Source organism: Zosterops lateralis (genome assembly GCF_965231275.1).
Source record: "Zosterops lateralis genome assembly, chromosome: 21".
NCBI classification, from domain to species: Eukaryota; Metazoa; Chordata; class Aves; order Passeriformes; family Zosteropidae; genus Zosterops; species Zosterops lateralis.
The window spans coordinates 9013133-9026115 of NC_139781.1; the positions used below are offsets into that span (position 1 = coordinate 9013133).

General features: G+C 63.6%; 2 protein-coding genes across 3 annotated transcripts in view; one reads left to right on the forward strand and one right to left on the reverse strand.

Annotated features, from left to right (window-relative positions):
* Positions 1–12983, reverse strand: part of LOC310917755 (endothelin receptor type B-like) — a 372101-nt gene that overhangs the window by 109305 nt on the left and 249813 nt on the right. The window lies entirely within an intron of this gene.
* Positions 1410–7305, forward strand: LOC310917733 (Krueppel-like factor 8). 2 transcript variants are annotated; one of them, XM_083876232.1, is made up of 5 exons: positions 1410–1745; positions 4923–5502; positions 6076–6202; positions 6302–6435; positions 6598–7305. In XM_083876232.1, the coding sequence occupies exons 1-5, from the start codon at positions 1719–1721 to the stop codon at positions 6777–6779; spliced, it is 1050 nt and encodes a 349-aa protein (XP_083732358.1). In that variant the 5' UTR covers positions 1410–1718; the 3' UTR covers positions 6780–7305. The 2 variants fall into 2 exon arrangements, with proteins under 2 accessions (XP_083732358.1, XP_083732359.1); XM_083876233.1 differs by having other exon boundaries at positions 6100–6202.

The window sequence follows — 12983 nt, forward strand, 5'->3', positions numbered from 1 at the left end:
TTTCTTACCTTGGAGCACAGATGGCTCCAGTGGGGTCAGCCCCAGGATGAGCTGTGAGGGTTAACAATTCCTGAGGGTCTCCCTGGGGATGCTTCCACTTGTTGGTTTTTTTTTTTTTGGTTTTTTTTTTTTTTTTTTTCCTTTGTGGCACAGAATTGTCCCCTGGAGCTGCTGGGGGGATGCACATGGTGGCCACATGGTGCTCCCCAGCTGGAACCAGCTCCTCCAACACATCCAGGGGGCCTTGGATTCTCCAAAGTCACCCCAAATTGTCACTGCTGAGTTGTGGCTTGTGGGCACCTCGTGAGGAGCATCTGTACCAACCCCCCCTGCCCAAATCCATCCTTGAGATGTGCAGCTCCAGGGAGAGCAGGAGAGGAACCCTGCCCTGCTTCCCCCTTTTCTTCTGTGTTTTTTGGGAGGTCACTTGTGCCTGTTGTTGGTCCTTCAGCTCAGTGACATTGGGGCGAGGTTGCCTTTGGGTGCAGGGCCCACTCATCCCCCAAAAGCTTTTCTGGTCCCCAAAAGCTTTTCTGGTCCCCCAAAGCTCCCCAGGGGAGGTTGGCCAAGGGAGGGTCCCTACCTGAGCCTGTCCTGGGTGTTTCCTGAGGAGAGGAAGGGAATTTTTCCCAAAAAGAGGTCACTTTGGTCCTGTTTGAGGTGTGGTGGCTTGGCAGAAATGGGAGTCCCCTCCTCACACCTGGGTGAGCTCCGTGTGTCCCAAGGTCACCACTTTGGTGGCCGTGACCTGCTCCTCGAGTCACCCCAGGCAGGGACATCCTGATAGGGGACACCTGGCTGAGTCCCCATCCCCAGCTGGGTCAGGGCTGGGCTGGGGGTCCTGAACTTGGGGGTTATGGGGTGACAAACCCAGCCTGGGGCTGCCCCTCAGTGCAGGGTGGGGCTCTGGGGACATCTCAAGGCTGTGGACAGCCCCAGGGTGGGGACACAGCGCCGGGAGCAGCCACGTCCCCTTGGGATGAGGCTGGAAAACCAGTGGGGTCCAGGGAGTGTGGGATGAGTGGGGTGTTGATGCCCACTGGCCTCTCTCCACCCCAGCTCCCTGAGACCCCCAGACCCCCCAGGAAGGGGCCAGAGGACCCCCAGACCCCCTGTGGCTGCAGACCCCCAACCCTGCCAGGACCCTGCCACCCTGGGGACCCCACTGGGGGTGCTGAGGGGGGTACCCCACATATTTGGGGGGCTTATTTTTTGTGGTGGGAGGGCTCAGGAGGCAGAAATTGGGAGGAGCCTACAGGCAGTGCCCCCCCAGGACACCCATGGGTGCTCAGATTTGGGGGGTGCTCCAACCCCCTGTGGATGGGGATTTTGGGCACCCCAAATTTGGGGGTCTGTACCACACTGAGCCCTCCAGCAGCGCCCCCCCCACCCCGATTTTGGGGATGATTTTGGGGTCCCCTCCCTACGAGAGGAGGGGGGGTGTGGGAACAACTTGGGGGGGGGGTCCACCAAAACCCCGCGCGTTCCCATGGCAACGCCGGATGCGAGGGGCGCCGCCCATTGGCTGCCGATGATGTCATCACCTCAAGGGCGGGGCACACCCCCCCACACCCCCCCCCAAAAAAAATAAAATAAAAAGGGTGGGGGAGGGGGAGCTCCGCCCAACGCGGCCCCTCCCCGCCCGTGGGGGCCCCACCCCGCCCCACCCGGCACCGCCCCGGGGGCAGCGGCGGCGGCGGCGGCGGCGGCGGCCGGGGATGCGCTCGGAGGAGGCGCGGGGGACGGTGAGTGGGGCTGGGGGCTCGGCCTGGGGGGCTGAGCGGGGAGTGGGAGCGAGGGGAGACAGAGAAGAGAGGGAGGGGAGAGAGAGGAGGGAGGGGAGGGATGGAGAGGGAGGGTCCCGCCCTCCCTGCGCGCCACCTCAGGCCTCTCTTCCCCTCAGCCATGGCCCCCTCAGGCGGGGGTCGCTGTGGGGTGTCCCCCCCTCATCTCCCCTCTCCTCTCCTCTCCTCTCTCCCCTCAGGCCCTGAGGCGCCGCGCGCGCTTCCGGCAGGGGGCAGGGCGCCCCCCCGCGGCCGGGAGGTCACACCGGGGCCGGCCCCGCCCTGCCCTCCCCCTCCCACGCCCTTTGCTCTTAAAGGGCCACACCCCCTTTTTTAAGGCTCAAACCCCCCTCTAAGCGCCCACCCCCTATTGAGAACCCCCTGTCTGTATTCCCTCCGTGCCCCCCTCACCCAAGCCGTGTCCCCAGCGGAGGGCGGGGAGCGGAGGAAATTCCTGGGGGGGGTGTGGCGGCGGGTGTGACCCCCCACGCCCACGGGTGGGGGACACGCAGCGGGGGAAGGGGGTGGGGACACGGCGGGGACAAAGCGGGGTGTGGGGAGGGTGTGCAAGATGTTTTCTCACCTCCCCTTCCCCAGCCAAGGTCACCCCTAATCCCCTCCTTAACCTGTTTAGGGGTGCACTAATTATTCCCCCAATTTTTGGGGATATAAAGTGTCGGGAGAGGTGCACGGCACCCCCAGATATGTGAATGTGGGTTTGGGGGGCACCAGGCTCAGGATGGAGGAATTCAGTTCAGCAGTGGTGGAATCTGGGGGGCAACGATCCCCCCGACCCCCTCCCCACTCACTCATTCAGCTGCCCCATCTCACTCCCCTTAACCCTGCAGGGCTTTGGGGTGCAAGGGACCCCCAAATTTGGATAGAGGAGGGTCCCCCAGGGGAAAATGGGGCATCCTTTTGGCAAAAATTGTTTGTGGGGAACCCCCCTGGTGTGAGGGGCTGGTCCTGGGGGGACATTGAGGTCCCCAGGTGTTGGGGGGGCAGTGGGGGGTCTGTCTGGGGGTGATTTTTTGGGGGGTTTGGCTGGAAGGGGGTGCTTTGAGCACCTGGGGGTGCATTGAGGGGGTCCCTGATTGACCATGGGATGTTTTGGGGGTGTCTCTCCTTGTTGGGGGCTGTTTAAGGGGTGTCTCCCCTTATTGGGGGGTGTTTTGGGGTGTCTCCCCTTATTGGGGGGGTGTTTTGGGGGTGTCTCTCCTCATTGAGGGGTGTTTTGGGGGTCCCTGGATGTGGGGGGCAGGGCTATTGGGGTCCCTACCTGAGACTGGAGCTGTTTTGGGGGTGCTGGTAACTTGTGAGTGTCTCAGGGAGTGTTTTGGGGGGTCTTTAGCTGATTATGGGGGTGTTTGGTGGGGATCCCTGGCTCAGTGTGTGTGTTGGGGGGACATCCCCTCAATATCTGGGTACTTGGGGGGGTCTCTGGCTCTTTTTAGGGGTGCAGTGTGTGCCTGGAGAGGGCTCTGTGTGTTTGGGGGACCCCCAGGTGAATAGGCGGGCTCTGGGGACAGGGGGGAAATATCTCTGGCTCTTTTTGGGGTGTGTTTAGGGGGGCTCCCGGCTGTGTTTGGGGGGAGCTGGGGGGCTGTGTCTGGGGGTTCTGTGCCTGTTTTTTGGGGCGTCCCTGGCTGTGTTGGGGGCTTCTCGGGGGATCCCTGCCCGGGGTGTGTTTGGGGGTTCTGTGCCTGTTTTTTGGGGTGTCCCTGGCTGTGTTGGGGGCTTCTCGGGGGATCCCTGCCCGGGGTGTGTTTGGGGGTTCTGTGCCTGTTTTTTGGGGCGTCCCTGGCTGTGTTGGGAGGTTCTCGGGGGGTCCCTGCCCGGGGCTGTGTTTTGGGGGTGCTTTGGAGGGGGGCCCGGCTTTATGGGGACGGTGAATTGGGGGCTTCGTGTGTCAGTGGGGGGTTCTGTGCAGGGGGGCTTCAGTGCCGGTATCGGGAGGGTTCTGTGCCGGTGCCTTGGGCTCGGTACCGGTGCCTTGGGCTTGGTGTCGGTGCCGAACACCCTGTGCCGGTGCCCTGGGCTCGGTATCGGGAGGGGCCCGGTGCCGGTGCCGCCGTGCCCTCCCCTCCCCGGGCGGGGCGGGGCTCCCGGGGCGCGGCGCTGGGTGTGGCGGGGCGGGGCCGGCGCGCGGGGCCGGTGCGCGGTGGGGGCTCCGCGGGCGGGGACGGGCCCTGCGGGGGCAGGTACGTGCGGGGGGCGCGGGGCAGCGCCGGGGGGCCCGGGGGGCTCGGCTGGGGGGGCCGGGGGCAATGCTGGGGGTAACGGGGGGCTCGGCTGGGCAGGATCCCCCGTGCCGGGAGCCCCAGGCGTGCCCCGGGTGTTGTGGTGGGCTCGGGGGTCCCGCTCCTCTCCCGGTCGTGTCGCGGGGTCGCAGCGCCGCGGGTGGGGCCGTGCCCGGTGCCTCCCGCGGGGGCCGGGCCGGGCCCTTTAAGAAGCTCCACCCGCGGCCGAGCCCAGGTGGAGCCGCGGGGCCCTTCGCACCTCGGGGGGCGCGGGGCGGGCGGTGGCGGGGAAGGGGAGCCGCGGGCAGGGCGGACACGCGTGGGGCCCCCGGGGGTCAGTGCGGGAGTGACCCCTGGCCGGGCTGGGGGGGGCGCGGGGCTTAAGGGGGGCGCGGTCCCTTTAAGGCGCGGGAGGGGGAAGGGGCGTGGCCGGCACCGCCCCAGCCCCGCCCCGGGGGCGCGCGCGGGGGGCGGGGCCGGGCCGGGCCGGCACAAAGGCGCGCGGGGGGGGGCGGGGCCCGCGGTTCCCGCCCTCGGGAGGGGCCGGGCGGGTCCGTGAGGGGCGGGTCCGTGAGGGGCGGGCGGCCCGGCCCCGCCTCAGGCCACGGGCGGGTCCGTGAGGGGCGGGCGGCCCGGCCCCGCCTCAGGCCACGGGCGGGTCCGTGAGGGGCGGGCGGCCCGGCCCCGCCTCAGGCCGCGGCCGCGCCCCGCCGTGCCCGCCCCGGGACCCCCGCCCGGCCCCACGGCCCGCCGGAGCCGCCCCCGAGCCGCCGCCCCGCTCGGTCGGTCGGTTGGTTGGTTGGTGAGAACCCGTTAAAATAAACCTCCCCCTTCGCCCCCCCCCCCGCCCCGTGCCTCAGTTTCCCCGGCCCCTCACGCAGTGCGGGTCTCTTTGCAGGGCCAGGGGAAGGCGACGCCCGCCATGAGCTCGTCGGCGCTGCTGGCTGAGGGCCCCCTGGACCCGCCGGTGCTGCTGGCCGACATCAAGACGGAGCCCCCCGAGGAGCTGCTGGCCAGCGATTGCAGCCAGCCCCAGGCCGAGCCCGTCGACCTCTCCCTCAATAAATCCAAGGTGGCTCCGGCCTCGGCCCCGCCGCCAGCACCCACCACCACCTCCTCCTCCTCCTCCTCCTCCTCCTCCTCCTCGGTGCAGTCTTCCCCCATGCTGGTGGCTCCCCCTCTCCCCGCCGCCAGCACCGTGTCCATCCCGCCCTCGGGGCTCAGCTCCACCTCGGCCATCCCGGCCGTGCTGTCCCCCGGCTCCATCCTGGCCTCCACGCAGGGCAGCGGCGGGCAGCAGATCCTGCACGTCATCCACACCATCCCCTCCGTCAACCTGCCCAGCAAGATGGGCAACCTGCAGACCATCCCCGTGGTGGTGCAGTCCCTCCCCGTCGTCTACACCACGGTGCCCACGGATGGTGTCACCGCCATCACCGTGCCCCTCATCGGCGGGGACGGCAAGAATGCTGGCTCTGGTAAGAGTAACCCTGAACTCTGGGGGGTGGAGGGGGTCCTGTGCCTTGAGGGAATCTTATTTTTCACTGAGGAGTGTCCTCACTGCCACCACTTTGTGTGGTTTTTCATATAAAGCCCCCTCAGCCCCCAGTCTGTGCCCCCCCCAGGGGACATGGGGAGGGCAGGGACACACAGGGCATGGCACTGCCTGTCCTCCACCCATCCTGCTGCTGGCAGCCTGCCCTGCCCTTCCCACTGCCTGCCTGCTGCCAGCAGCTCTGGTTTCAGCTCAGCTGCTCCCTTTGCCCCCCACAATCCCCTTTCCCTGGACATTCCCAGCTTCACACTTTATCCAGGATGGGGAGTCATGGATCTGCCCTGCTCTGGGCAGGAGCAGGGCAGCTAAAAGTGGTGCCCTCAAGTTGTTTCCTCCCTTTGGGGGGCTCTCCATGTGCTCATGGAGTTGAATTTGGTTCTCTGGGCAGTGCTCGGAGCGCTGCAGGAGCAGGGGGAAGGCTGAACCCCTGCTGTGAGTGTTTTTTGGGGGGATGTCCCTGCTCTGAGCTCACCCCATTACTCTTGGTGCCCTAAAGCTTTCCTTTCCCGGACCCCCCCAGTGAAAATGGACCCGGGCTCCGTGTTCCCCATGGACATGAACAGCGACAGCGAGGACAGCGCCTCCGAGAGCGGCCCCGCGCCCTTCCAGGACCTCCAGAGAGAGTGAGTCTCCTCCTTCATGTGCCTCCCAACCCTTTTACCCCCCTGAGAACCCCCCGGGGGCTCGGGGGCCGTGGCTGCAGCTCTCCCTGTTCCCTGCAGGCCGGTGGTGCGGGGGCCCAGGGCTGATTCCCCGGACCTGAAGAAGCGGCGCATCCACCAGTGCGACTTCGAGGGCTGCAATAAGGTCTACACTAAAAGCTCCCACCTCAAAGCCCACCGGAGGATACACACAGGTAGGGGTGGAGTTGGTGTGCCCAGATTCCCCAGGGGCTGGGGGAGTGATGGTGCAGAGGGGTGGGTGGTCCTTTGTGGGGTGCCGAGGGATTGGAATTTCTGTGGGGGGTTTGGGGACTCGCTGTTACAACACTGACCCCTCTGTGCTTCCTTTGGCCCAGGTGAGAAGCCCTACAAATGCACGTGGGAAGGCTGCACCTGGAAGTTCGCCCGCTCGGACGAGCTGACCCGGCACTTCCGCAAGCACACGGGCATCAAACCCTTCCGCTGCTCGGACTGTGACCGCAGCTTCTCCCGCTCCGACCACCTGGCCCTGCACCGCCGGCGGCACGTCATGATGTGAGCGGCGCCATCCATCCCCTCGGGGCGGGGCGGGGACTGCGGGAGCGCCGGGGCTGGGCCGGGCCCGCTGCTGGAGCCCCGCCGCCGGCACGGGACGGCAAACAATGGATTCTGGACTGCTGCCCCTTCTCTCTTGTCCTCCGTTGTTGTTATTCCTGGGTGTGACCTCGCCTGGAGGCTGCTTGACTCCTTCCTCGCCTGGAATTCTTCAGCCTCCTCCTGCTCGTTGTTGCCCCTCTGTGCTCCCTGTCCCTTCCTGGTGGCAAGGACGGGGACAGGGTGATTGGCCCCATGGAGGAGCTGTTGGCCATTCCCTCTCCATCCCCAGACTGTCCCAGCAGGAGAAGGGACATCACCTTTCTGTGTGTGTGTCCCTCAGCTGGTGCTGGAGGCCACAGAGAGCCTGGAGGAAAAGAGGAATCAGCAAAGGGGGAAACAAACACAACCCAGCAGTGACCCACAAACAAGACCATCACACAAAGGGGAACTTTGTGGAACATGGAACTTTTATTTTATGGAATTCTACAGTGGGGGTGGGACAGGGTTGGGAGCGGGGGTGAGGGCCAGCAGCCCTCGGGGTTTTTTTGGAAGACTCTGGGCCACTTGAAGTGTTTCTAAGTTAAACCAGCGGCTGTGGCCACACGCTTTGCTTTTTAATAAGAGTTTTTGTGGAGTGTTTCTTCCATCCCCCCCTGGTTGCAAAATTTGAGCTGTTGGGAAGATCATGGGGATCAGGACACCCCCATGCTCAGAGCAGCCCCTGGTGGGCAGGAGGAGCTTCCCAAATTCTCTCTGAGCTGGTGTTCTTGCCCTGGATATGTGGGGATGGGGGCACTGGTGTGAGAAGGGACTTCAGGCACCTGGAAACAACTCACAGCTGGTTGGGAAAGTGCTTTTCCTCAGCTTCCCACCCAGCAGCAGGGTGTGCCACGGGCAGAGCTGGTCCCTGGCCTGAGGGAGAGTCTGGCTGGGCACAGGTGGAGTGCTGGGCCCTGTCCCTGCTCACCCCAGAGCTGCAGGCCCGGGGCAGAGTGCCTGGAGAGCTGCCAGGTGAGGAGTGTTTGCTCAATTCTATTAATGGCAAGAGGCACTGTAGAAATGGCACGGATTGGCCTGGGCAGGGTGAGGGTGTCACCTCCCAGAGGGGACAGGGACAAGGCAGAGCTGTTCAAGCCATTCTGTGTCCAGAGGATGGACCAAGGGGGGCCCAGTGCCCTGAGCTGGATGAGCAGGACTGCAAGAATGATCAACTTGTGCAGGATCTGCTGCTCCAGCTGGATCCCTCCAAATCCCGTGGGACCTGGGAACCTCCAAATCCCTGTGGGACCTGCTGGATTCATCTGAGAATCCTTCAAGAGTTGCTGATGCCATCACAAAGCCTCTCTTGATGGTCCTGGGACTCCAGGAGGTCCCATCTGGCTGGAAACTGGGGACTGCTGTCCTGGTTTTCCAGAAGGGCAAGAAGGAGGAGCCCAGAACCCACAGGCCTGTCAGTCTCACTTCAGTGCCCAGTAAAAATCATGGAAAAAATATTCTGGGAACTGTTGGGAAACACCTGGAGGACAACACAGCAATTGGTCACAGCTCCATGAGGGGAAAGTCCTGCTTGTCCAACCTGATTTCCTTCTCCAACACGGTATCTCATCTCGTTGATCAAGGAAAACCAGGAGATGGAATCTTTTTGGACTTCAGCAAAGCTTTTGCTCATGTCTCTGCCAGGGCCTTTCTGGATAAAATGTCCAGGCCACAGGTGGATAAACACATCAGGGGTGGGGAGCTCATGGGCTGGGCACAGAGGGTGACACAGTGGGGTGACACCAGCCTGATCCCAGTTCTCTTCATCATCCTGATGAACAACCCAGATGCAGGACTCCAAGGAATACTAAGGAAAAAAAAAAAAATCTCTTAAATTCTTCAATTGAAGCTTTTTGGGGGATTTTGCATGAAAGACGTCCTATTCCAGAGAGAAAAATCACAAAGAAAAGATACAAATACTCCTTACAGAATTGGAAAAAAAAAATCATACTTTTGGAGGGATTCTCTCACCTTTTGAAACGCCCCGCGGCTCCACCTGGTGGAGCTTCTTAAAGGGCACGGCCAGAGGGACCGAGGGACAACTGAGGGACAACCAGGGGACAACCGGGACCCCCAGAGCTCCCGCACTGACCCTCGGGGCTCCCCCGGGACCCCCAGAGCTCCTGCACTGACCCTCGGGGCTCTCTCGGGACCCCCAGAGCTCCTGCACTGACCCTGGGGACCCCCAGAGCTCCTGCACTGACCCTCGGGGCTCTCTCGGGACCCCCAGAGCTCCTGCACTGACCCTCGGGGCTCCCCCGGGACCCCCAGAGCTCCTGCACTGACCCTCGGGGCTCCCCGGGGACTCCTGGAGCTCCTGCACTGACCCTCGGGACCCCCAGAGCTCCCGCACTGACCCCCAGAGCTCCCGCACTGACCCTCGGGCACCTCAGGGGGGTCACTGGGGTTGGTGTCACCCCCAGCCAGAGCCTGGGGGTCCCTTGTGGGGCTCAGGGTGTGTCAGGGCTGGGGGGTTTCCTTTGGGGGCACGGGGGAGCTCTTGAGAGGTGCCTTTAGGGGGACAGGGCGCTCTTTGGGGTTCAGGGCGGTATTTAGGGACACACGGGCTCTGTGTTCGCCCTTTTGGGGGTGCAGGTGGGCAAAGCCCGGCTCGGGGGGGACTCTGCTGTCCCTCATTCCCCGGTTTGGTTATGGGGTGGTCCTGACCCGGTGGCAGCGCCCCGGGGTCCGTGTGTGGGGCCGCTGGGGTGATCCCGGTGGGTGCTGCTCGCACCCCAAAACCGGCCGGGGTTTGCTGCCGTGACCCGGTGGCGGCGCTCGGGCACCCGGTGGCGCCAGCGGCCCGCGCTGGGCCCGGGCTGGAGGAGGAGCCGAGGGATTCCCGTCCTTGGGGAATGTCCCTGTGACAGCGCTGAGCCCTCGCTGCTCCCCCGGCAAAGTGAGGAGCCCGAAAAACACCGCTGGGAAAGGCTGTGCCTGGAATTCCGCAAGGATCAAACCCCCCCGCTGCTCGGACCGCTCCCACCACCCTCGGCCGGGTGGGCAGGGGGAACAGGGGGGCGGCCCCCAGACCTCGGGATGGTTTGGGGGTCACACAGGGTCCTGTGACAAAGGGACAGCGGTGTGCGGGCACCTGGAGACGATACCGAGGTCCTGCCACACAGAGAGCAGGTGCTGACCCCTCCCCAGGGGCTGGAATCGTCATCCCAGGGACTGGAATTGTCACCCCAGAGCTGGAATTGTCATCCATGGTGCTGGAATTGCCATCCCAGAGCTGGAATTGTCACCCCAGGGGCTGGAATCGTTATCCCGGGGCTGGAATTGTCACCCCAGGGGCTGGAATCGCCATCCCAGGGAGTCCAGGCTGTGCTTTCTCCCAGCCCCCTCTCCTGGGTTTTTAACCGCTCTGAGGGCTTTTAATTAAGGGCTTTTAATTAAAACCCCTGAGAGCTTTTATGGCTCTGAACAACCCCACTTGAGACCCCCCACCCAGATCCCTGGGCCCATTTAAGCTCAGCCTGGGGCCTCCAGCTCCTCCCTGGGCTGTGCTGGAGCTGCCTCAGCCCTTTCACAGCCACGGGCCCCCCTGGCTCTCACCTGGGACCTGCCCCGTCCCTGGGATTGTCCTGCACATCCCAGGGCACATCCAGCTCCTCGTGCCCTGGGAATTGTCCGGAGCCTGTGTGGATTGTGCTGCTGCCAGCCCTTGTGGCACAGTGGGGACAATCCAGCTGCTCATCCCCTGGGAATTCTCCAGTGCCTGGGGCTGTGCTTGGTGGGAGCACAGAAAACCCTCCTGGTTGTTTTCCAGGCTTGGAAAAGGGGTTTTTTGGGGGGAAAAAAAAGGCCGATAGATTCCACCCCCTTTTTCCCACCCTGTATTTGTCCTGCTCAGGCCCTTCTGCTTCCTCACCCCGCTCCTCCTCTCCTGGGAATGCCTGGAGGAGCTGCCCATCTCCCTGCTGGAGCTCCCAGTGCTCCCCAACAGCCCCACTGGGGATACTGGGAGCTTCCCCAGCTCTTTGGGGCTCTTTCCCCATCACCTGCCTGCCCTTTTCCATGTCTGGGAGAAGAATTTAGCCATTTCCCTGCTGGAGGAGCAGTGACAGGGAGGGGTCCTGCAGCCTGCAGGGGGGTCCTGCTGCCTGGGGACACCCCCCTGTCCCCGGGGTCGCACTGGGGTGGGCTCCCCCCGGCTCTGGGCTCACCCCGGGCCCTGCAAACGCTTCCTTGTCCCTGCCGGGGCCTCTCCCGCCCGGCACTGCTCAGACTGGTTTAGCAAGTGGATGCGATGGGGCGGCCGCTTTTCCTTTGAAGGGCTCCCGGGAAGCATTTGATGGCTGGAAACCTCCCGAGGAGGAGAAAGGAAAAAAAAAAGACAAAAAACAGGTGGTTTTGGGTTTCGGTGTGGGGGGGAAGAGCGGGGGAGGCGCGGGGCTTTGCAGACCTTTGTGTGCCGGGCCAGGCGAGCGGGGGGTTCCCCTGCCCAGAGCCATCCCCAGCAGCTCCCGGCACAAAGCCGGGGGGCCTCGGCCCGGGGAGGCACAGCCGGGCCATGTCCAGCACGGTCCCGGCACAGGTGGGTGCTCCAGCATCGCTCCGGGGTGCCTGGGTGGCTTTGGGGGGGCAGCAGGGAGGGGAAGAGCTGCCAGAGGAGGAAAACAGGGCCAGGGAGCCCCAGGAAGGGTCTGACCCCTTCCCCAGACCCCCTGAGTGGGGGCTTTTGGGGGTCTCTTGTGGGGCCAGCCCAGTGCTGGGGTGTGAGGGTGCCTGGGGGATGCTGGGGGTGACTGGATGTACTGGGGTGATCTGGGGAGTCAGAGCTGAGGTTTGCTTCCCAACCTGATCCAGGTTTTCCCTCAAAATTTGGTGCCTTTCTTGCCTTTTTAGCTCAAGTCTCTGTAATTAGGGGCTCCTCATGAGAGGAGGGAGGACCTGGCTGTCCTTCCTCACCATTCCCATGCTGGGATTGGGGATCAGGGGGTGGCTCCCCAGTTCTCCCCTGGCTGGGACCCCCTTTCATCTCCCTGGGGTCCCTCCACCCCTCCCTGCACAGGATCTCACTCCCCAAACCCCCTCCAGCCTCTCCATGGCGGCTTTTCAGAAGGGAATTCTGCACGGAACGAGATAGGAAAACGTGAGGAGGGGAATGTGCCGGTGCCCTTATCTCGGTGCCATCGCAGGTGGCACCTGGGGACACAACGGCACCGGGAGGGGACAAAGGGCCGCTGCAGGGACGGGCTCAAGGCCGCTCTCCCGGGGCAGACAAGGGCCCTGCCTGGGGCTGGCCCATCCCTGGGGTGAGCCCTGCCAGGGAATGGGGTTCACCCAGCTGTGGAGAGAAAGGGAGCTCTTTTGGGGTGTATAATTTATCTGGAATCGCGGAATGGTTTGGGTTGAAAGGACCGTAAAGCCCATTCAGTGCCACCCCCTGTCACGGCAGGGACACCTTCCACTGTCCCAGGCTGCTCCAAGCCCTGTCCTTGGACATTTCCAGGGTTCCAGGGGCAGCCTCACCACCCTCATTATAGAATTCCTTCTTTCCACGTGTGGTCCTGCAGGGTCGGTGACACATCCCTGTCCCTGCATCACCTGGGAGCTCTGCTGAGTGTCCCAGCAGCAGCAGCAGCACAGCTTCCCTGGAAAATAAAACCCTGCAAGGCCTGAGCTTTCCCTGTTTGTTTTCCCAAGGGCTCAATAAGCTCCACTCTCTGGGATGCTCAGACCCTCAGGTGATGGTTTTGGTCCCTGGTGTGGGGTGGCAGCTGTGACACCAAACCTGTGCTGTGGCTCCTGCAGGCCCTGGAGTGGCAGGAATCCCATGGGAACAGACATTCCCCTCCTCTGGCAGCACTCAGGATCATCTCCCTTTGGTCAGGGAGGGTAGAGCAGCCTCAGCCCCACAACTCCCTTCCCCTGCTCCTGTGGTCCCCTGGAGCTGCTGGGATGTCCCCAAGGTGGTGACAGCACCTGTGTGGGATCCTGGGACACACAAGGGAAATGGGGAATTTGGGGTGGGTGAACACAGAGAGGAGGAAGGCCCAGGCTCTTCCCTGGGGACAGTCAGGGCTGGGTTATCTGGAGCAGAATGGCTTTTTTTGTTTTGTAGTTCTTTGCCAGAAAGGTGATTTTTATTCCCTCGTGTCTCTGGATCTTTACACCTCTTTCC

Coding starts and splice junctions, on each gene's coding strand:
- LOC310917733 (XM_083876232.1), top strand. CDS start 1,719: ATGCGCTCGGAGGAGGCGCGGGGGACG. Junction 5,503..6,075: donor CGGCAAGAATGCTGGCTCTG/GTAAGAGTAACC, acceptor GGTGCCCTAAAG/CTTTCCTTTCCCGGACCCCC. Junction 6,203..6,301: donor TTCCAGGACCTCCAGAGAGA/GTGAGTCTCCTC, acceptor TGTTCCCTGCAG/GCCGGTGGTGCGGGGGCCCA.